At 35.1% G+C, this 21,988-nt stretch overlaps 1 protein-coding gene across 3 annotated transcripts in view; it reads right to left on the bottom strand.

The window, feature by feature from the left end:
• Positions 1-2,978: 2,978 nt before the first annotated feature.
• Positions 2,979-21,988, bottom strand: part of BAZ1A (bromodomain adjacent to zinc finger domain 1A) — a 73,951-nt gene continuing 54,941 nt past the window's right edge. For all 3 annotated transcript variants that reach the window (XM_072962924.1, XM_072962923.1, XM_072962922.1), the window contains 10 exons: positions 19,643-20,239; positions 17,864-18,027; positions 16,942-17,096; positions 15,513-15,661; positions 9,686-9,933; positions 9,367-9,593; positions 7,197-7,666; positions 5,465-5,607; positions 4,319-4,406; positions 2,979-3,873 (listed from right to left, as the gene is read on the bottom strand). In XM_072962924.1, the coding sequence (XP_072819025.1) occupies positions 3,677-3,873; positions 4,319-4,406; positions 5,465-5,607; positions 7,197-7,666; positions 9,367-9,593; positions 9,686-9,933; positions 15,513-15,661; positions 16,942-17,096; positions 17,864-18,027; positions 19,643-20,239 (2,438 nt within the window). In that variant the 3' untranslated portion in view covers positions 2,979-3,676. The remainder of the gene's footprint in view (positions 3,874-4,318; positions 4,407-5,464; positions 5,608-7,196; positions 7,667-9,366; positions 9,594-9,685; positions 9,934-15,512; positions 15,662-16,941; positions 17,097-17,863; positions 18,028-19,642; positions 20,240-21,988) is intronic.

Below are 21,988 nucleotides of genomic sequence, written 5' to 3' on the forward strand. Positions count from 1 at the left end.
TGCAGCCCTAAATGCATATGCATTTAGAATTACCATTCTTGGTGAACTTATCCTTCTATTATCATATAATGTCCCTCTCTGCCTTTGGTAATCTTCATTGCTTTAAGTCCACTTCAAGTGACATTAATATTAAAGCCAATCCTAGTTGTCTTTTATCAATGTTTGCATGCTATGTATTTTTCCATTCTTTTAACTTTCAAGCTATATAGTTAAATTTTAAGTGACTTTCTTGTAGACAGCATATGGTTAGGTCATGTTTCTTAATCCATTTTGCCAATCTCTTTTTTTAAAAAAATATTAGGCTATTTGAGCACTTTTAGGTTTACAGAAAAATAGAGTGGAAAGTACTGAGTCCTCATATAGCTCCTAACCTTTCCCCACCCCACAGCTGCCCGCAGTTTCCCCTATTCCACTAGTGTGGTACATTTATTACAACTGATAAGTCAACGTTGACAGACTATTATTAACTAAAACTCAGATTTAAGTTTACATTAGGATTCACTCTTTGTGCTATACATTGTATGGGTTTTAACAAATCTATGATGAAATGTAGCCATCATTACAGTATCATACAGATTAATTTCATGGCCCTAAAAATCCCCTGTGCTCCATTTATTCAACCCTTGCTCCCTCTCTCTGAGTCCTTGGCCGATTTCTATTGTTTAGTTGATGTATTTAGACCATTTACATTGCATGTAACTACTGATATGTTAGGGCTTATGTATGCCATTTTATTTCATTTTTTCTTTTTATTCTGTTTTTCTTTCTTTTTCTTGCCTTCCTATGGGCTAAATATTTTTTTAGAATTCCATTTTGATGTATCTATACTGTTTTTGAGTGTATCCATTTTTAAAAAAATAAACTTTATTTTTCAGAGCAGTTTTAGGTTCACAGCAAAATTGAGCAGGAGATACAGAGCCTCCCAAATTATCAACATATCCCACCAGAGTTGTGCATTTGTTACCACTGATGAACCTACATTGACAGATTATTATCACCCAAAGTCCACAGTTTATACTAGGGTTCACTCTTGTACATTCTGACTTTAGACAAACGTATAACTGTTTGTCTAAAGTCACCCACCATTACAGTATCATACAGAGTAGTTTCACTGTCCTCCACATCCCATGTTCCACCTACTCATCGTACCCTCGTCCCTAACCTCTAGAAACCACTGTTCTTTTTACTATCTCAATAGGTTTTTCTTTTCCAGAATGCCATTTGTTGGATTTATATAATACACAGACTTTCAGAGTAGCTTCCTTCTCTTAGTAATATACATTTAACGTTCCTCCATGTCTTTCATGGCTTAATAGCTTATTTATTTTTAGTGCTGAATAATATTCCATTGCCCACTGAAACTTTCTATTTTTTCATCTGTTACAAGTGTGTTTATAATTGCTGATAAATTTTGGAGTTTGAGATTTGCAAATGTTAGCCACTACATATAAAAATAGATTAAAAAACAAATTTCTTCTGTATAGCACAAGGAACTATATTTGGTATCTTATAATAATCTTTAATGAAAAAGAATATGAAAATGAAAAAAAATTGCTCATAAAGCATGTTTATTATGGCTGCTTTAAAATCTTTGTCAAATAATTATAAAATGTTTGGTATCTTTTTTTTTTTTCCAATTTCAGTTTGAGTTCTTCCTGCCTCTTGGTATAAATAATTTTTGATTGAATTGTGGACACTTCTGTATCATGAGACTCTAGATCTTATTTAAACCTTCTGTTTTAGCTGGCTTTCTCTAACCCCACTGACAGAGAAACTGGGGCTGTACCTTGTGACTGCCAGTTGCAGGCAGAAGTCCAAGTTTTCCAGTCAGCCTGTGCTGACACCAGAAGGGGGGTGCTCCTCATTACTGCGGGGCAGTGGTGAGTCCTAACCCCTCACTTGGTGTTTACTGACGCTGTGCAAGGAGAGGGGGATACATCAGGACCGGCTGGTGGGGATGAAAGTCCAGGATCTCTACTTGGTCTTCTGTGACACCACTCCAGTGGTAGTGCTAGGCACTTCGTCTTACCCTTATGAGGACAGAAATCCAGACTCCCCACTTTGTCTTTGCTGGTGTGGGTACGGGTAAGGCTAGTTTCGTCTGTGGTGTTTGGCTGGAATACAGTGGTTACAGTCTGAACGTTTTGTCTCGGTAGGCTGCTCTTTCCTGGTCCTTTGTACAGAGAAAGATTTTGTTGTGGCTGGCTTTTTTGTTTGTGTCATTTGAAATTTCCAGTTTCTTGCTTCTTCAGCACCACCTGGATTACATGTATGAGTCAAAAGGAAAACACAGGAAACGCATCACTGTGTTTTTCCTCAAACCCCAAGGTCTTTAGTCAGTCTGCCTACTCTCCACCTTTCCCTCTTAAGTTTACTTTATGTATAATGCCCAGAGTTTTCAGTTACACTGAAGGGGAGGACTGGAGAAAAGGATGCCTACTCAATCATTCCAGAAGTGGAAGTCTGCCTAAAGATCACTTTTTAAAGTTGGCTTTTCTTGTTGTAGGTTTTTGGACCACATATTGGCAGGCTTTTGCATCCTAGAAAGGAACAGCTACTTTTCCAAAGCCAAGGCTTCTATATGTTTTCCACACCTAAGAAATAGCATTTCCCATTTTATTTAAAAAAAAAAAATTCACAGTCGTGCTTCTTAAGTAGGTGAGCATATTCCAGATTTTCTTTTCTCTTTTTAATGAGGATCCTTGCCACAGAATGTTACTGTTACTGATGGGAGAAATCTTCGTCCTCAAGGGTGTGGGCAGAAAAAGATGCAAATCACTGCTATAGAGTCTCAGGTACAATAAAACATTGTTTTTTATGGCCTGTATTTATCACATGTAGAAGTCCAATTCGAATTTGTTAAAATCCCAGAGATTCAGATACTTGAAAAAAAAGTATCATTTTATTTGTACACCTAAAAAGTTGCACACAGAAACTTGTAATACAATTCTGTAAAACTGAAAGAACTGCCAGGGAAAAAGGAGGCTGTTACCTTTTATTGATTGATCATTAAGGAAGTTAGAGAAATAAAACAAAAACACAATAAAATGTTTAAAAAATTAAAGAACATTTTCCAGGTACAAATTTTATAAATACAAAACAAATTCACAAATTACTTTGAATGCTAAATAAATATCTAGTTAATAAACTCGGACTTAATACCTCCAGCCAGCACTGGTACAGCACTTCAAGGATATAAAATTGGATTCATTCATGTGTAGTGTTGAAAGAATGCTCATGAAACATTTCTTAGACGTATACACTTTTTTCTAAACTGTGCTATAATGGAAGATTATCTGTGTAGATAAAATCTCCCTTAATACCACACTTCTAAAAAAAGTCAATGACAAAATAAATCATAGGTGAAAAAATATTTTCTGAGATACTGGGACACATGAATGATCTCAAAATGTACAAAAACCTCTGTAAACCAGTACTGTATCCAATACATCTATCAAACTTATTAGATACTGAACAAAACTGTAGCAAAGGAAATCCTTCCTACATTCTCCTGAGTGCTTAATATTAAAGTTGAGAATATAGTGCAGGCCACATTTCAATGTGGTCAATCAGTTGTTATTGCTTTATACATATATATCTGCTTTAGAGCATGATTTAATGTTCCATTTTCATGAACAATTTGTTTTCCTCAAATATATCCTTTAGAAGGACAAAATTAGATTCGTGACTTTTTTGCAGCCGGTGGTGTGCTAACTTGATCCACATTCCCAGGTGTGACGTGGAGTCCAAGTTTTTGAGCCTGAATATGAAAAAATGCTTGAAGCCTAGTTCCAGCTTTTGCTTCACTTGTGTTACGAGGGTTGTACTCAAAGCAGTTCGAAAACATTAACTCAATATCATCGATAAACTCAGCTAGAATGGAAAAACCAAATGAGATTAGAAGGAAAGTAAATTATAAATATAATTTTTGTTTGTCTCATATCTGGAAATGTCAATAAGAAAATGGAAGTCCACTTTTTCTTTAAAAACTGAAGACTGAAACAAGGTGGCAGAAATGAAGTTTAAAATTGTTTAACTACAAATATTTTAAAACCTTTTATTGAAATTTGCAGTTATTTAATTAGATGCATTTTATATCATTATAAAGAATGACTATTAAGATCAGGTTCTATAAAATGTCTTTAAACTCATTCAATCCTCATGCATCTTTTATCTCTATATATGCATATATAAGCATTTTAGGGATTTCTTGGGAATGCCATCTAGACAGTTACATTCCTATACATCATTTAAATAAAAACAGTCTCTATCTCCTTAAGCAAAAATAATTATTAGACAAAAAATATAAATTACTCACATGCTAATTTATATTCACATTTGTTCACTTTTTCACGAATTATATTTAAGGCAATGGGCTTTTTGATGATGTCATAATAGTCTGGGACCTGTAAAATAATTCAAATATATCTCTCCTATCGAAAATTTATTGGAGATAAGTAGTCAAATATATGCAAGTTTTGCACTTAAAAGCAACTGAATATTAACCTTTGAATACTATTATTCCATTAAAATTACATAATACATTTCAGTCATTATAATGTTGTGAAGTCTATTTGATAGTATAAAACCCTCTGCTTCATTCAAACTATGCATCATTCCCATATTCTCATTTCTAGGTTTTTAACTTATTGTTTCCTCTTCCTGAAATGTCCTTATTACATCTCTCACTATTGATATTCCATCTTTCTTCAATGACCAGACCAAATAGTTCTTCCACACAAAAAAAGTCTCTAATTCCTGCTATTCCCACACTCTGAAATGCCCAGATCAATTGCCTGCTCTTCTCTACTTCTGAAAGACCATCGTAACTTCTAATACAGTGCTGCAGCACGCCCACCTCTGCGGCAGCATGTCATATCCTGTCATACGTGTCTAAGTAACCCAGCACCGTCTCAAATCCCTTAGTCAGGCTATGCCATCTCTATTATTTAAGAGTGCCTATCCTTACATCAATGTTTCTCAAACTGTAGTCTCCGGACCAACACCATCAGCATTACTTGTCAGTAATGCAATTGTTTCGGCATCATTCCAGACCTAGTGAATTAAGAACTCTAGAGTGGGGCCCAGTCACCTGTGTTTTAACAAGCCCTCTGGTGATTCTGGTGTATGCTGAAGTTTAAGAAACACTGTTTAACATAATAGAAATACCAATAACGGTACTCGGTTGAATCAAGTCTATTCCTATTCATTACACAGAATAAAAGCAGTCAGGCTATTTCAACGCACAGTCATCACTGATAAGAAGCAGTCACAGGGCTAGAAGGGACTGAGGAGACTATGCTGTCTGACTCCATGTTTTTCAATATAGGAACCCACTTTCCAAGGTTTTTTTTCCCCCCAAGTAGACAGTGACTAAATAAGTATTTTGACTACCTCAAATTTGCCATGCAGACTGAATCAGATAATAGATATGAACACATTTTATAAAGTCTAGTAATATTACCTGGATTTTAGAAACGAGTTTCAAAAAAGGCCAGCTGTCATCATGCCGTACCAATTCCACAACAAGCTGTTCAAAGGCAGACAGTTCATGAACTCCTCCCTGTCGGCCTGAACTCCTTCGATTCAGTGTCATAGGGGATGATTCTGAATAAATCATTATATTAATTTTAGGTGATGACAAAGCGAAATATTTGATCACCACAAGCAAAGCAGGGCATATAAATACGAACTGAAAACAGGAAATCAACACTGTACACACTGAGATATTAAACTAACATACATTCTGAGATACACGAAAATCTGGACCAATTATCCATTATTTCCTTTTTGGTCTTAAAAAATGTCTAATTGAAATAAACATTCATTGGGAACAGATTATAAAAAGGATATAATACAAAAGGAAATTCTAGAACACAAGGTTGTGGATCGTTTTTTACTCCATTTTATTAAAAATGTGTTTTCAACTATAGTAAAATGAAAGCAAGCAATTCTTTGGTATTTCTTGAAACACATCTTTAGCAAAAGAACCTTTTCAGATCTAGAAACTTAGACTCTTTATTACCTTGCATAATAGAAAACATCTCTCAATGATGAACTAACAGATTCTTATATAATTTTATATGGAGCATTTGCATAAAGCAAAATGTTTTTTTCATAAAATGTCAGGTGTATAATGAAATCTAAGGTGTATAAATTAGTACAAAAAAGCAGTACAGTCTGTATGTGACTTCAGGAGTTTAAATTCCCTGCTTAAGTCAAAGCCCACACTCCCCTCCCACCTGTCCTTGGCACCAGGTGAGTTCACAGATCAATTAACAACACTTTTTTTCTCAGCAGAGGTTTTTGTTTTTGTTTTTAGTTTTAATAAAAATGCTTCAGCTGTGCTACTTTTTAAATAGCTTGGAGCTTAGAATTGGGAAAGAGCGAAACAGACAAGGGGATAGGAAAAACTAAATTAGATCTTGGTCCAAAATTACCTGATATTCTGTCCTCTGCCCCCTCAACCTGGACAACCTGGTAACTGCGTTATGTTCTTTTCTTTCACCAATGAATCACTTAATCCTGTCACGTGTTTGAATAATGCAATATAACTAAAATTCTTCAAGGAACAGTAGTAATATTTTTTATGTTTAACTTCTTTTTTTTTTGAAATATCAAAGGTTTGTTATACTGACAACAAAGAAAAAAGAGGATAGGACTAAAGAGATAAATAAGTAAAGAGATTATTATATGGATAAATATTACTGTAAACAATAATTATCAGAATTAAAAAGAGAGCTGGTGATCACTTCCTAATAATATTACTGTTCTCAACTCTTCCTGTCCCTAAATTCAGTATGTCAGATGGGAACCTTACCAAGTATCTAATGTAGCTTGTCCAGGTGATGATGAGTGTGTTTTGAAGCAAGACAAGGTGGAAGAGAATGAAATGTGTTACAGTGTGATATACTGAGGCTGTTCATTGGCCAAACCTCTCCATGAAAAACAGAACACTGTTTGCAAATTTCTTACAACTATCCTGCTGCCCTAGTAAAAATACTAGTAATGTGGTTTGCCTTTATTCCCCAAATAGCTGCCCCTTCCTTGAATGTTATGCTTCAGGTCAAGTTGTTCCCTAATAACTCTGCATAGAGACAGCCTTTCAGAAATGATCCAAAATGCCTCAACATTAGATCTTTCCAAATTACTTGATTTTCTTTGGTAAGAATAGTTTAAATAAGACTTCTTCATACCTGTAGATTGTCTTTTCCTTCCTCTTCTCTTGGATTCACTATCTTGGAGAGAAAGTTTGGAAGCAACATTTAGAGATCTTGACTGCTCACTCGACTTTGTGGCAATGACTCTGAAGTTAGGGAAGCTGGGACTGTTTTCTGGTGTATTATTAGCACTTTTCCTCCCTCTGCGTTTTCTGCGAGGACTAAGTAGTTCCACGAATACTTCTGCTTGCAGTGGGCCGTGACTCTGGCGAGTAGAACGACTGGCAATTCTTAAAGATTTAGTTTCTGTAGGAGGAGCAGATTTTATCTTTCGTAGGCTTCTACCAGTAGTTTTAGAGGACACAGTTGTTTTGGGTGTACTCTGCTGACTTCTTGAAGTGTATCTTCCAGGATCTTGTCGTTGGCCACGACTTGAGAAAGAAGAGCTGAGTCTCCCTCTTGTTTTAATTGGCAGTCTCACTTGTGGTCGTCCTCGTTTTGGTGGGCTATAAACAGTGTTAGAAAACAATTATTGTGCAGAGCGATGACGAACACACGGCTAGCTCTAGTCCCCTTGTTCTGCTATTCAGCCGATGAGTTCTACACACATAACTTTTCTATGTTACTGAGACTCATCCCACGCTCAATTCTTTAAACTTACGAGCCAATAACTTTTTTTTCCTTTTTTAAAAAAATTATTTTTATTGAAATACAGTCAGTTTACAATGTTGTGTTAGAGCCAGCAAATTTTTCTTGGAAATCTAAAATGTGCTTTCATATATTTCTTTGTAATACAAAGAGAATGTTTAATAATTTCTGGGTAACTCCAGGACATCATCATAAAAATCAAATCCTAAATTATGATAAACTGTAATAAAATCCTCAGGAGAACCAAATAAATGGACTTAATCATGTTGCAAAACTTAAAACACAAATCTTCTGTCTCCTTATGCTACAGGAGACTGTCACTTCTCATTACTATTGATACTGAGGTAACCTATAGTTTTGGCCAATGGATGCCACAAAAGTCGGCCTTAAACCTACTGTTCAATACCGGGCCAAGAATCTCTTTGCCATCTTCTGATTCTTACTGTAGGATACAAAACTAGATTTAACCTTTTAATTGCCTTTAAGTTGTAGACAAGGATGAAACAACCCAATTAAGCCCCCTTTTAGCCATCTCCTCACATACCTGAACTTCCAGTTTACCCAAAATATTTCCAAGAATTTTCCAAATTCTATATCACTTTTATGTTTAACACAATACTGCTATTATAAGCTACAGGGAAAATGGCTCCTGCTGATTGTGCTATTAAACAATAGAGGGTGGCTCTCTCTAATCATCCTTCTCAGACTGTGGCCTTTTTTTTTTTTTTTTTTTGCAGGGGGAGGCAATTAGGTTTACTTACTTGTTTAATTTAATGGAGGTACTAGGGATTGAGAACCCAGGACCTCATGCATGCTAGTCATGTGCTCTACCACTTGACCTATACCCTCAACTCTCAGACTGTGGCCTTTCTAAGGTGCTGTGTCAGTTCTAGGCTGCCCTTGCTTCATATTCACTTTCTTGATTCCACATGAACAGAGTTCAAATGTTAAAAAGAGGGGAAGGTCTACGGACAAGTAACGGGAGACTGCCCCAGTGCTGCCACAGCAGGAATAACCAAACCTATACAGTAAGCTTGGGCAAGTTGCAGCATACTTGGTTATACAGTAGTACAGAAGTTGGTTCTAGGTGCTGACGTGGTAGGAGTATAAAAATACAATGTGCTTCCTGGCATTTCTCTCTCTTTTTCCATAGATTGCCAAGATCACCAATATTTGGGTATAACCCCTTGAGCAAGCAAAAGAGCCTTTGGGATGCTGCATTCATCTTTATCTCATGAATATCCTATGGACTGTTTATTTGCTGCTTTTGGTAAAAAATTAAGTAATATCTACCTGGATGTGGCTCTGAATTGACATTCCTGTCCAAACTTGCACTCATACTTGGTTTTATGATCTGCCTAAGTTCACAAAGGGACTAAACTCCCTTGGGAAGAATTTTGTTTACAATATATAAAAAGCAAGGGTAACTTTATGTTACCATATTGTATACTAGTTTTAAAAAAATTATAGACCCCAGCTATTCTATTTTATTTGAAAAGTCAAGAGACTGTCTAGCTAAGACCCACGAATCCTTATTTTATTGCATGTTAGGACTTACCTGATTTCTTCCTCTTCTTGAGAATCATCTTCATCTTGTTCTACCTCATACTCTTCCTCCTCACTTTGACCCTCTTCATCATCATCATCAACGTCATCATCCTCACCTTCCATGCTGTCTTCCATTTCATCATCACTTTCCAAGGATGGTCTCTGTCTAGAGGAGAGTCTTCTAGAACGTTGCTTTGGCCGACACTCTGGACAAAACCAATCTCCTTCAGGCACAGTCTGATAAATCACATAAATAATCATTAATCATCTGTCACTCAGAATCTCAATGTCCCAATTCTAATCTGAGAAGTAGAAGAAGAAAAAAATACCTTGAGCTTTGGTCGAACACAGTAGGTATGATGACCCCGATCACAACCATCACAAAGCACCATGTTTTCAGCATCGCCCTTCTTTCGGCATATCTTGCAACGGGCATTCAGTATAGATTTAGACCATATCACACTACGATCCAACGTGGAGAGGTGAAGAAAGACTTGGGATAGACTAGCAGAAGAAAGGAGAGACTCTCTCCAACGGTCCAGGACTGTTTTATAAGAACGCCCACTGTCACTGGCATCTTAAATGAAAAAGGAAAGCAATTAAAGTTTCTAGGCAAACCCTAGACATCTCCTAGAACTATTTTCTTGGTAGTTTAAATAGCTTAGATTTTTACTGTTCTTCTCTCCTAATACTTCACAAAAAGACTGTGTTGATATTAAAAACAAAAACCTCACATTAAAGAAGATATTTGCTGAGCCACATCTTGTTTATGATATAAGGAGTTAAATCCATAAACCAAATGCTTGGGAATTTATAGTTAAAAGAGAAAAATAACTTAGGCAACATGTTCTTGATCTAGTTCTTCACATCATACTTGATCTAAAACTGCCTAAATACGATTACAGGCTAGCTACTATTCATTTGAATCAAAAACATTACTTTCTCATTTTCTGATAAAAGACGGACTGCTCCCTAAGTATCAATTGTATATGAGGTTTCTTTGGGGGCTGATGAAAATGTTCTGAAACTAGAAAGTGGTGGATGGCTGTACAACTGTGAATATACTAAAGCCCACTGAACCATATAATTTAAAAAGGTGAATTTTATATATGTGAATTATATCTCAATAATACTGTTATTAAAAATATTAATTGTGTATAAAATACCAACATTATCTTCTATACCTAAGAAACTATTATCTTTAAAATGAGGTAAATTAAAAAAATGTTAATACCCCCTTAAAAAAACTTTCAGCACCAATATTTATACAGAAACATTTGAAGTATTCTGTCATTAATCACATCATTTCTTTGTCTTCTGGACTAAAAAGAAATCTATTAAGAGTCATTTAACTAGATGCCATCAATCTAGCCAGTCTATCGTTTTACAACGGCATGTAACTCCCATTTTTAATTGATCTTCAATATTGCAATGACTTTCGTTTTCCTAAGACATCATACTTAATTATGAAGGGCCTACACATCATGTCAAAATTCTGCAAGATATATTAGACTCCACACAGTTTGGGCCTATCATGCCATATGTTCTTCCATTTTCAAATAAAACCTCATAGGCAGTAACACAATGATTAAGAGAATGTGGGCTGTGCAGTCAGTCTGTCCTGAGGTAATTACTAGCTCCCCAAGTGACTGTGGGCAAGTTACTTAACCCTGTTGTCCCTCAGGGGCCTCAGCAGTAATATGTGGTCAATTTACACCTCTGTTGGGAAGGTTAAATGAGATAATACGCAAAAGACATGTAAACTGCCTCATGGAGTAAATGCTATTGTTGTTATCATTGTTCCTGCATCATACTGTTCCTCCGATGTGCAGTAGTTCAGAAAATACGAAACAAGTCTATTCTATGGCCCCTGCCTTTAAGAAAATTTTAATATAGCTCGGAGGGTGAAGATACACACAATGAGCTGAAGTCTTAAAGCAAAAGACCTGCCACACTCTAGTGGATCTTGAGCTCCAGTTTGACTTGGGCAGGGAGGGAGAGAGGGGACATGAAACCTAAGGCAATGTTATAATGTTATATAATGTGATGAGTCTTCTCTGAAAAGCTAGGACCTCTAAAGGTTACACTTGTAAGTGTAACGGTGGAAAAGGGTGCTGCAAAGGAAGAGGCAGCAAGGAAATCTGCTCATCTGGACCCTGGTGTTGGGTGGAAAGGGGAAAAAAATTTACCCTGAGATTAGTTAACTACAAGCAAAGCCTGTTTAAAACCTGAAAAAACACAAGCTAAGATTTTAAAGCGGTCCAGGGTTGGTAGTGGCCTCAGGTGAATGGCAGAAACAAGTGCAAATCTTTGCAAAATCTCTCTGATGAAATCTCCATAGATAAAGTTACGAGGAATGAGAGTTAATAGTCAAAACCCACAAGGCACGTGTGGAAACAAAACACTATAAGCAAAAGCTTGCAGAATCTGACCCATAAATACTTAAGACACAGAATTAGACAGAATATAAAATAATCATGTTTAACATGTTCAAAGAAATAAACATTTGAAAATATGAGTAAATAACCAAGCAGTCTGAAAAAGCATCAGAACCTCTGAAAATAATTGAGATCTGTATCGCAATGAGAGAGGGAAAAAATGGATGAGTCAAACGATTCTTTAGACAAAACTAAAGAGAAATATTAGCAAAGAGGGAGATAAAAGCAATAATACAGTCCATTTGACTTATTTCCATGCTTTCATTTTGTGCTTCCTCTTGATTTTGATTTTCTGATATACGGCTTCCTGAAAAGTTCTGGCTTGAGTGGAACTTCCAAGGAAGAAAGCAACAAGAATTGCTAGTTCAAAGATCCTGAAGAAATCTTTCTGGATAAACCAGGGGGTATTCTTACTGGTAAAGGCAAGAAATAAAGTTGCAGAGGCCAATGTGCAAGGCTGGAAGAAAAGTTATGAAGTGTCTTTGGAACCTTGAAAGTCAGTTTGAATGGTTCTTAATTCACAGGTTGGTGAAACACTATGGGTTTTGATCAAAGAGGTGCTTTACGAAAATTAAACCAGTGATAGCTCAAGGTCCAATTTTTATCCCACTTACTCCTATCTATTCAAAATATTCTAAATATAAAATATAAATGTAAATGGATGCCCACATTTTTCTATTTTCATATAAGTACTTAAAGATTAAAAAACAATATGTATAATTGATTCCATTTTTCTGCTAATTGTTTTCTTATCTCAAACCTTGTTTCTTCTCCAGATTATACAACTCTCAAGGGCAGAAATCTTTTTTTCTCATTATGCCACCACTGATAAATTCTTCAAGAAATTACCAATTGAAAGTATTTTACTAATATAAAATAATGATAGATTCGTATGATCAAATATCACACTGGGAGATCTCATACTATTAACTGCCACTACACAGTAATCCATGTCACCATGCCATGTAAGCCTCACTAGGAGATAAAACAGTAACATCGCCTACTTCATAATTCTCCTTATGCTAGTAAAGGAAAAAACAATGCTGTGAATACTATATGCAAAATAAGTACTATATATTCTGTAGCTGTTCATTCTTTTAACTAATAACTAAGTATACTAAGATTCAACAATGTAAACTTTTTATATACTAGTTTAAAAGAATTTGATTAGCTGAGGTATGAAATGTAAAAAAAAAAAGTTAGAAAGGTAATATTGTTTTATAAGCTTGCCCCCAACCTCATTCTCTTCCAAAAAAATCAAATCTAAGGTTTTCCTTCAAAAGCTAAATATGTAAACCAGTATTCAGCAATAAAGTAAAATCATAATTCGTCAAAAAGACAAAGTTCTTTAAAAATTTACCATCTTCTCTCACACTAGATTGATCTTCCTCTCTCTTTTTCTTGTCCTTTTTTTTCTACCTCCCTTTTGACCTTTATTAATTTCTGTGTTACCTGATTTCAAATTGATAAAGTTAGTTTGAGAATTTTTTCATAGCTCAAGGGTTTAACCATAAGCATGACTTTATAAATGATTAAATTATCAATCCAAGCAAACAAGTCTCACATATCTTACCTAAAATCATTAGCTAAAATATTATTATCTTCCCCATGTTAAAAAAGCCTAGATTTATCAATGTGATTGGTCACTAGACTAAAAGGGACATACTAGGGAAGGTGGAACATAAGCAGAAATTTTATTTCTTACTTGCTTCATCAAGAAACTGAAATAACCTCTGAAGCTAAACTGGGAAAATTCCTACTATAGTTATTTTCCTATGTCGAAAAATTATCAAGAGAATGGAGAATTTTAATATATATTCTCTCTCAAATATTCATAAAGTGGAACTCCCTTTTCTCTCTTGGATTAAAGATATTCTTGATTACCTTGCTCCAAATATTTAGACTATCTTAAAACCCTAGAGGCACCTCTATGTCCTGCTACCTCATTCAAAATAGATCATTCAAACAAAGGCTTAAACATAAAGAGTTACAGACATCAGTTCTTCTATTAACTTTGAGTCAGCTATGGTAGATGGTAACATCCATATTATAAATGATCAACATTTTACTTTAACCAACATTTACCACCAAAGCAAGTAAGGTAAGATGAATTTATTTCATTTATATTTTTAAGATCCCAAATTAACATTGTTTCTTTTGTAGGATGAAATGAATGTTCTAACACTGCTGTATATAAACAAGCATAAGAAACACCATAGTTCTCAGCTCTTATAAAACCTACTAGATAATAAGTTGAAACATCTCCCAAGGGTAGCTTTTTTCTTTGTCTAAATATTTAATAAAATGTACTGATGAAAATATAGATACACTAAATAATTAATTTGATTATCCCCCTGAACTTATAAATAACTTTAATTGATGGCAATTTCAGAAATGGAAAAATCAGCAGAATTGCATTTTATCCCTTACCTCTTTTGGATCACAGAATTAATAAGTAATAATAAGATCTTACATTTTAAGAGCACTATGACTTACAAACTTTTAACTGAAATTTTAATAGGAGTAATTGTAGATTCACATGTGGTTGTAAGAAATAATATAAAGATCTCCTGTATACATAAATTGATTTAGACACAGAAAATAGTAAGAAATACTGAAGATGAAATAAGAGTGATACAGCAAATACAAATCCTTGTGAGCTGTGATCATATGTATTTTTTTCTTACAAGTGCTACTTTCAATCTGAAAAGTGAGTAATTAAGCTTATGGTGGAATTATCAATTTATAAAAAATATGGATAGGTTTATTAGAACAATGAGATACTGGCCACAAACTCAATTTAAAAATAGACATTTTACAAATATATTGACATTCCAAAATTGCTCTGATACCACCATATATTTATGAAAACTTTGTTCTTATTACTCAACAAGGTAACATTCAAATCATTCTTAAAGGATTTTAGTCTATTCAAATTGCTCTCTTAATATGAGACCAAAAAGATATGGTTTAAAAAAATTGTTTCTTCTAGTACCCCACTGTTGAGATATAAACTCTCAACATGATGAATTATAAATTAATTCAATATTTCAGAAAGACCACAGGGAAGTAAAGGCAGTTATGACATGAAAATTGATATGGAACTTGAAACACGTATTTTCCTAAAGACATAATGATTATGTTCCTAGATTAGTCCCTAAAAGCATATTAATTTCATAAATTGCTGAAACATGATCCAGATAGCATTATTTCTGTCATTGTAACCATAAATTACAGAGTATTTCCTCATCTGCTTCTCTTTAACATTTGGTATTTCTGATTTAGCACTTCTTATACAGAACTCAGGTTAGTGACCCACATTATGAAACCATATCCCTAACTGTGGACATTTAAGTACCTTCTTTGAGGTTCTGTTTTAAATAACAACAAACTTATATATAATCTTTGATTACTCAGGGTCTGGCTAGTCACAGGTTTTGGTAATCTTTCTTTTGATGAAATATTCACAAAAGAAAAGATTGAAAGAAATAGTTGAAAGGAATGAATGCCTAGAATAAAATTAAAAAAAAAAACAGTATTTAAGTATTATTACAATAACTCACCTGAAAGAACTCATTTTAAAACGAAAATGCAATCTCAAAAATCTTCACATTAGTCAATGAATTTTATTACGTCAGCCCATACAGTTGTTACTTAAAGAGCAATTCAAAAACATTTAAAATATAAGTAATATTTTGAATTAAAAACAGATACTTACCAAGTGGAGCTTTGAGAAAACGCCGCTCAATGCCCTGCTCTATTTGAAAAAGTGCCATTGCAAGATAATGAACCACATTGCTCACTGACTGCGGTGTACTTGCATTAGTTGAGACAGTACTTGGAGTTTCTGTTTTTATGCCCAGAAGTCTACAATTAAAACATTGAAGAGTTTATAGTACTTAAAAACCCTACTGGGTGAAACTTGAGCCCACTTATTCATCCAAATGCTTTCTTATACCCGTGTAAGAAATAGTTTCCTCAATCTCAGACAGTTCTCATAAACTAGTAGGAAAGGAAAATAAAAACATGGATCAAGAGCTAACCTAACTATTGAGTCATTTAAGGATGTCAGAAGGGCAAATATCTGGAGGAGGGAAGGTGGATGAGACAAGGCTTTGGGGGAAGGTTTCAGAGACGTGATACTGTGATGGGCCTTAAGGGGTAAGTATCTCAGGCAGCTAATCTCTATTTCTCATGCTTCAACTGTTACTTATACATAGCTGCCTCCTAACTAACTAGTTCGTTGGCCTCCAATGCTACTCCCTTTGCAATAAATCTCCATGCTGCAGCTAAAACAGTCATTTAAAACTGTAAGTCGGTTCACTCAAAGCCTTTGGTATAATGCCTTCCCTCCCAGTTTCATATCTTCCCCACCTTTAGGTCTCAGGTTCACAGTCACTTCCTCTTGCGCTGGCTTTGCTGTCTTCCGTATTCTACCAAGTTAAGAAGCCCTCCTATGTACTACATCTGCACTGGGTATTTACTTCTACCAGAACTCTGACCCTGTTCTTATAATTTTTTTTAATTTAAATTTTTTTTGGGGGGAGGTGATTAGGTTTATATATTTAGTTATTTTAATGGAGGTACTGGGGATTGAACCCAGGACCTCCTGCATGCTGAGCATGTACTCTAACCACTGAGCTATACCCTCCCCCTTGACCCTGTTTTATAATTGCTAGCATCATGTCCCTCCACCATTTCCTTCTAGACAATAAACTTATCCTTAAGGGCAGACAGTATCCAAAATAACTCTGAAAAAGTAAAAGTATCTGTCTGTAGATACATAGCTTCTTATTAATAGCTCAAATAATAGTTCAGGCTACTACAGTTTACTAAGTTTTCCTACAGAATAGAAAAATGGATAGTATAAAGTTACTTTCTGAGATTAATAAAACTTTAAGTTCAAAGACTTTTAAAAAAACTGAGTAATTGTTATTATCCTAACAAACTGTCTTTGGCTTCATTAGTACTAAGTGGAGTAACAGAGAACCTGAGGTTTAACAAAATCATTATTTCAGTGGCTACAAATATTAAGGTCCTCACAATAAGATTTTAAAACAATTTTCTGAAGAAAAAGAAACATTTATTTAAAAAAAAGGAAATGGCAAGGAAAAGTGATGATTATTTTAGAAGAATCCCTTCTGTACCTGTCTTTTACTATGACCTTTGCTTGCTCATCAATTTCCATCTCTTCTACGTCTTCATTCACAGTTTTAATTATCCCATTTTCCTTGTTTTCCTCACTTAACAGCTCATATCGGCCACTTTCTAATGCTGATCTCCAGGTGTGTCGGTCTGTAACCTGTAACAAAACTCAAATTTACTAACTCTGAAAAATGGCATATGTTGTTCCTAAGTATGAGGCTCAATGTACATATGAAAAATTCATGAATATTCTAAAACAGATTGTGAATCAAAAAGGGATCTATTCAATCCCCAGTACCTCCGCTAAAAAACAAAAAACAAAAAACAAAACAAAAAGGGATCTAAAATAAGGTTACTAAGTGGCCAAAATGGAATTCATATCATTCATAAATGGAAGCTTTAATAACTTACTGTCTAGGTAGGGAAATCTTAAACAATTCTAAGATTGGTAACCTGATAGTAGCAAAAAAGTGACAGATGATAGCAAAGGAATGAACAGAACACACATCAAGCATGAATTACTTACAGATTTTAAAAAGGTAACAAAGAAACCAATAAACAAACCAGACTCAGCAGAGCAGGCAGGAGCTAGTCAAGGAAGAAGAAAATATCCTTACACATTTCAACATCTCGGATGAAAATACCATAAAACAGATTTTTTTTAAGTACTAAAAATTAGTACTAAAAAAGTCAATTATGTTCAATTAAATTCTGTTTAAGAAAGCAGATAGTCATATAGTATATTTTAAAAGATTTCTGTCTAATTATAAATATTTTGATACAGGGGAATAAACTTAGTTTTCATTAAAAATATATATATCTCCCTGGTATTTATTCAGAACACACATGCCCTATATCAAATGTTAATAAACATGACCAAAACTCTGATAATTAGGTAAATTAAAAATGGAAACAGATACAAACCTTGATGGCTCCTAATGTTCCTTGGTAGATTCTGTCTTCAATATCCAAAAGAAAATCTCTCAGCCTCAATTCAAGCTGCCTTTCTGCAGATATCTGAGATGGATCATAGGTATTGGAAGATCTTCCCCGACTACATGTAGGTTTGCTATCAGTTTGAAATTTGTCTGAAATAATTATCAAATATCTTTATTATGATTTTATTATTAAAAATACAATTACCCATGTGACTACATGACTATGAGATAATAAAAACACTTAGTAAATCCTCAATTGCATAAAAAAAGGAGAAAATGTTTGCACATCATTTATCTAATAAGGGACTTGTATCTAGAATATATAGCGAACACTTACAACTTAACAAAAAGACAAATAGTTAAAAAACGAGCAAAGGATCTGAACACACTTTTCGTTAAGGAAGCTATACAGATGGCCAATAAGACCATGGAGAAGCTCAACATCACTAGTCAGTTGGGAAATGCACATCAAAACCACAATGAGACACCACTTCACATCTCTAGAATGTCTAGAATCAAAAAGTCAGATAATAACAAATGTTGAGAAGGACATGAAGAAATTTTAACCTTCAATATAGAATTGTGAGCCACTTCAGGAAACAGTATGGCAGTTCCTCAAACAATTCCTCAAACAGAACTACCATATGACCCAGTAATTTTACTCTTCAGTATATATGAGAAGTGAAAACATGTTGGCAAAAATTTGTACACAAATGTTCATAGCAGCATTATTCATAATAGCCAAAAAGTGGAAACAACAGAAATGTCCATCAGTAACATATGGATAAGTAAAATGTGGTATATACATACAATAAACATTATTTGTTCATAAAAAGGAATGAAGTACTGATACACGCTACAACTTGGATGAGCCTTGAAAACATTATGCTAAGTGAAAGAAGCCAGTCACAAAAGACCATACATTATATGATATCAGTCATATAAAATGTTCAGACAGGGAAATTTACACTGACAGAAAATAGATTTGTGGTTGCTTATGTCTATGGGAGGTGGTAGCTAAAGGGTACAGGGTTTCTTTCTGAGATGATGAAAATGTTCTAAAATTGACTATGTGATGGTTGCAAATAAATATCTATGAATATATGAAAAACCACTGAATTGTACACTTTAAATGGGTGAATTGTATGGTGTATGAATTAAACCTCAACAAAGCTGTTAAGAAAAGAATTGTGATTTACAGTTTTTAATCCTGAAGAGAACTAAAGTAGTCATGGTAATAATATGCCCCTGAATTTTAGAGTTCTCTATCTAGAGAATCTCATTTCTTAATACAAAACCTTACACCTAAAAATGCCTACTGCTTTCTCTTATCTGTCATCAATAGACCAGCCACCAAATAGGAAACATTGCTACCTGACTGGCCCTTGCAGCCCATCTCCAAAGAAGTGATCAACTAACCAAACCTGTCCCTGGACCCTGAGCCTCACTATTAGGTCTCAAAAACTGATGGTAACCTCAGTACCTTGGGTATTCAGTCTACTGATCAAGAAATGAGATCAGGAAGAATATATAACTTCTCATATTGCTAGATGTGTTTCTCATAATCCAACTGGAACCCAATGGAATCTAGAAAACCTTATTTCTCTAACTGGCAAACTTTCCCTAACTTAGGAACTGAGAACATAGTCCAAACGAAAGAGAAGGTGTTTTCAATATAGCTCTAATAGCTTGAAAACTGTTTAATCCTGAACCAGAGATTACTGGGAAAGAAAAATACAGGAAAAAGGTTTCACTGAAAATTTACCTGAAAAATGAAATTTCTCTTCAGAAAAATGGGCTAGCTGTGCACATATTCTGCTTTTCTCTTGCAACAAAGTTTCTTTTAAGGCACTTTCTCTATGTCCTCTAGAATTAAGAGCTTCAATAAGCTGGTCCAGCTGTTCACAAGAACTGTAAAAGCACCACCGATTTGGCTTATGCACTGGTTTTGGCAGCTGCACAGAATCATCACATGGACCTTGGTCAATGCTGGAGGTAGATTCAGACATCAAAGAATCTCCAGTTTTAGTGGATACCTGAGGACCTTGAGACTGTACATTATTCTGAAATGATGAAGGTCTAGGCAACAGCATGTCTTCAGTGAGACCAGAATAATCTTCTTCAATAAACAATCCAGGAATAGAAGGGAAAATCCAATACCGCCTATACATGCGGTCACGGCCCAAGGGAAAGATATTGGTACATGCTATGGCACTTTGGATTTTTTCCAAGAGCTCTTTCTCTTTTCGTTGGTGTTCTTGTTTTAAAGCTTCTTCCTCATCAGCAGTAAGAGGCTCTCTTGTTACACAGCTGACCTCTTCCTGCCTTGTAAACTCTTTAAATCCATTTTGTCCCCCTTTCCCTATAATTGAAACAACATTTGATCACCATTAGCATATTTTAAATTTTCCTTACAAAAAATACAAGGTACCCCAAGTTACTATATGTTATGGACTAAATTGTATGTGCCCTGCTTCTCCACTGCCCCAACCCAGCCCCAAATTCATCGGCTGAAGTCCTAAACCCAATGTGACTGTATTTGGAGACAGGGCCATTAAGGAGGTAATAAAGGTTAACTGAATTCAGAAGGGTGGGGCCCTAATTCAATAGGACTGGTGTCTTTAAAGAAGAGGAACAGAGACCAAAGTACTCTCTCTATCCACATCAGAGGTAAGGTCATGTGAGGACACAGTGAGAAGGCTCTATCACCAGCTAAGAGAGGCCCCACCAGAAGTCAACCCTTTTGGCACCTTCATCTTGTACTTACAGCCTCCACAACTGTCATAAAATAAATTTGTTGTTTAAACCACCCAGTCTGTGGTATTTTGTTATGGCAGCACGAATAGACTATAATACTATGTTAGTAAGAAATTGGTATACTTAGGGGGCAGGGTATAGCTTAAGTGGTAGAGCACATGCTTAGCATGCACAAGGGCCTGGGTTCAATTCCCAGTACCTCCTCTAAAATAAACAAATAAATAAACCTGATTACCACCCCCCAGTAACAACAACAAACAAACAAACAATAAAATTTCATCTTAAAAAAAAAGAAAAGAAAAGAAATTGGTATACTTAAATATAAGGGGCCACACAAAAATCTTCCATCTCCATACTGGAGAGTGTGGCAGAGTTTGTTAGTTATTCTGCAACATAGACTCATTCCTTCCTCTAAGGCAGGAGTTAGCAAAACACTTCTATAAAGGGCTAGCTACTAACTATTTTAGGCTGTGTGGGCCATATGGTTTCTGTCACAGCTACCCAACGTTGCTACGGTAGCATGAAAGCAGCCATAGACAATATATAAATGAATGAACATGGCTATGTTCAATAAAACTTTATTTGTGGTCACTGAGTCTGAAATTCATATAATTTTCACATGCCACAAAATATTATTCCATTTTTAATTTTTTCCAACTATTTAAAAATGTAAAAACCCTTCGTAGCTCATGGGTTACATAAAAACAGGGGGCAGGGCAGATTTGGCCAGTGGGCTGAAGTTTACTAACCACTGCTTTAAGGTAACAGAGCACTTAACTGTTAGCAGGCACCTAGCAATCCAAAAGAAGGACAGCATTTCCCAGACCCTCTTTCCCCGGTAAGCATGGCTACATTAGAAACTTCTGGTCAAAGAGATGGGAGCAAAAGAATTACATGTGACCTCTGGGTTGTGCTTCTTTTTCTTCTTCCCCTTGTCCAACTAGAATGGAGACAAGGTGATAAATCATTTTGGAACATGAGGATGGCAGCAAAACCCTAAGGATGAGAGCACCAACAAGACAGAAGGAGCCTGGATTCCTGGTGCCCTGCCTGGCCTTCTGTGCTGTGTTGAAGAATTAGACTTCTCTCTTGTTTCAGTCATTGTCAAATTGCTTAAATAGTTGGGGAATGTTTCTTCTTTCTATTTCTTTTGCATGAAAGAGTTTGTATAAGATTGGAATTACTTGCTTCTTTAAAATTTGGTGGAATTCACCATAAAGTTGCCTGGGACTGATAATTTCTTTATAGGAAAACTTTTAATACTAATTCAAGATCTTTAACATTTTAAGACCATCCACATTTTTTTTCATTACTCTATTTTTATAATTTCCATTTTTCTAGGATTTTGCTCATT

This window comes from Vicugna pacos, chromosome 6, assembly GCF_048564905.1.
Source record: "Vicugna pacos chromosome 6, VicPac4, whole genome shotgun sequence".
Lineage (NCBI taxonomy): Eukaryota > Metazoa > Chordata > Mammalia > Artiodactyla > Camelidae > Vicugna > Vicugna pacos.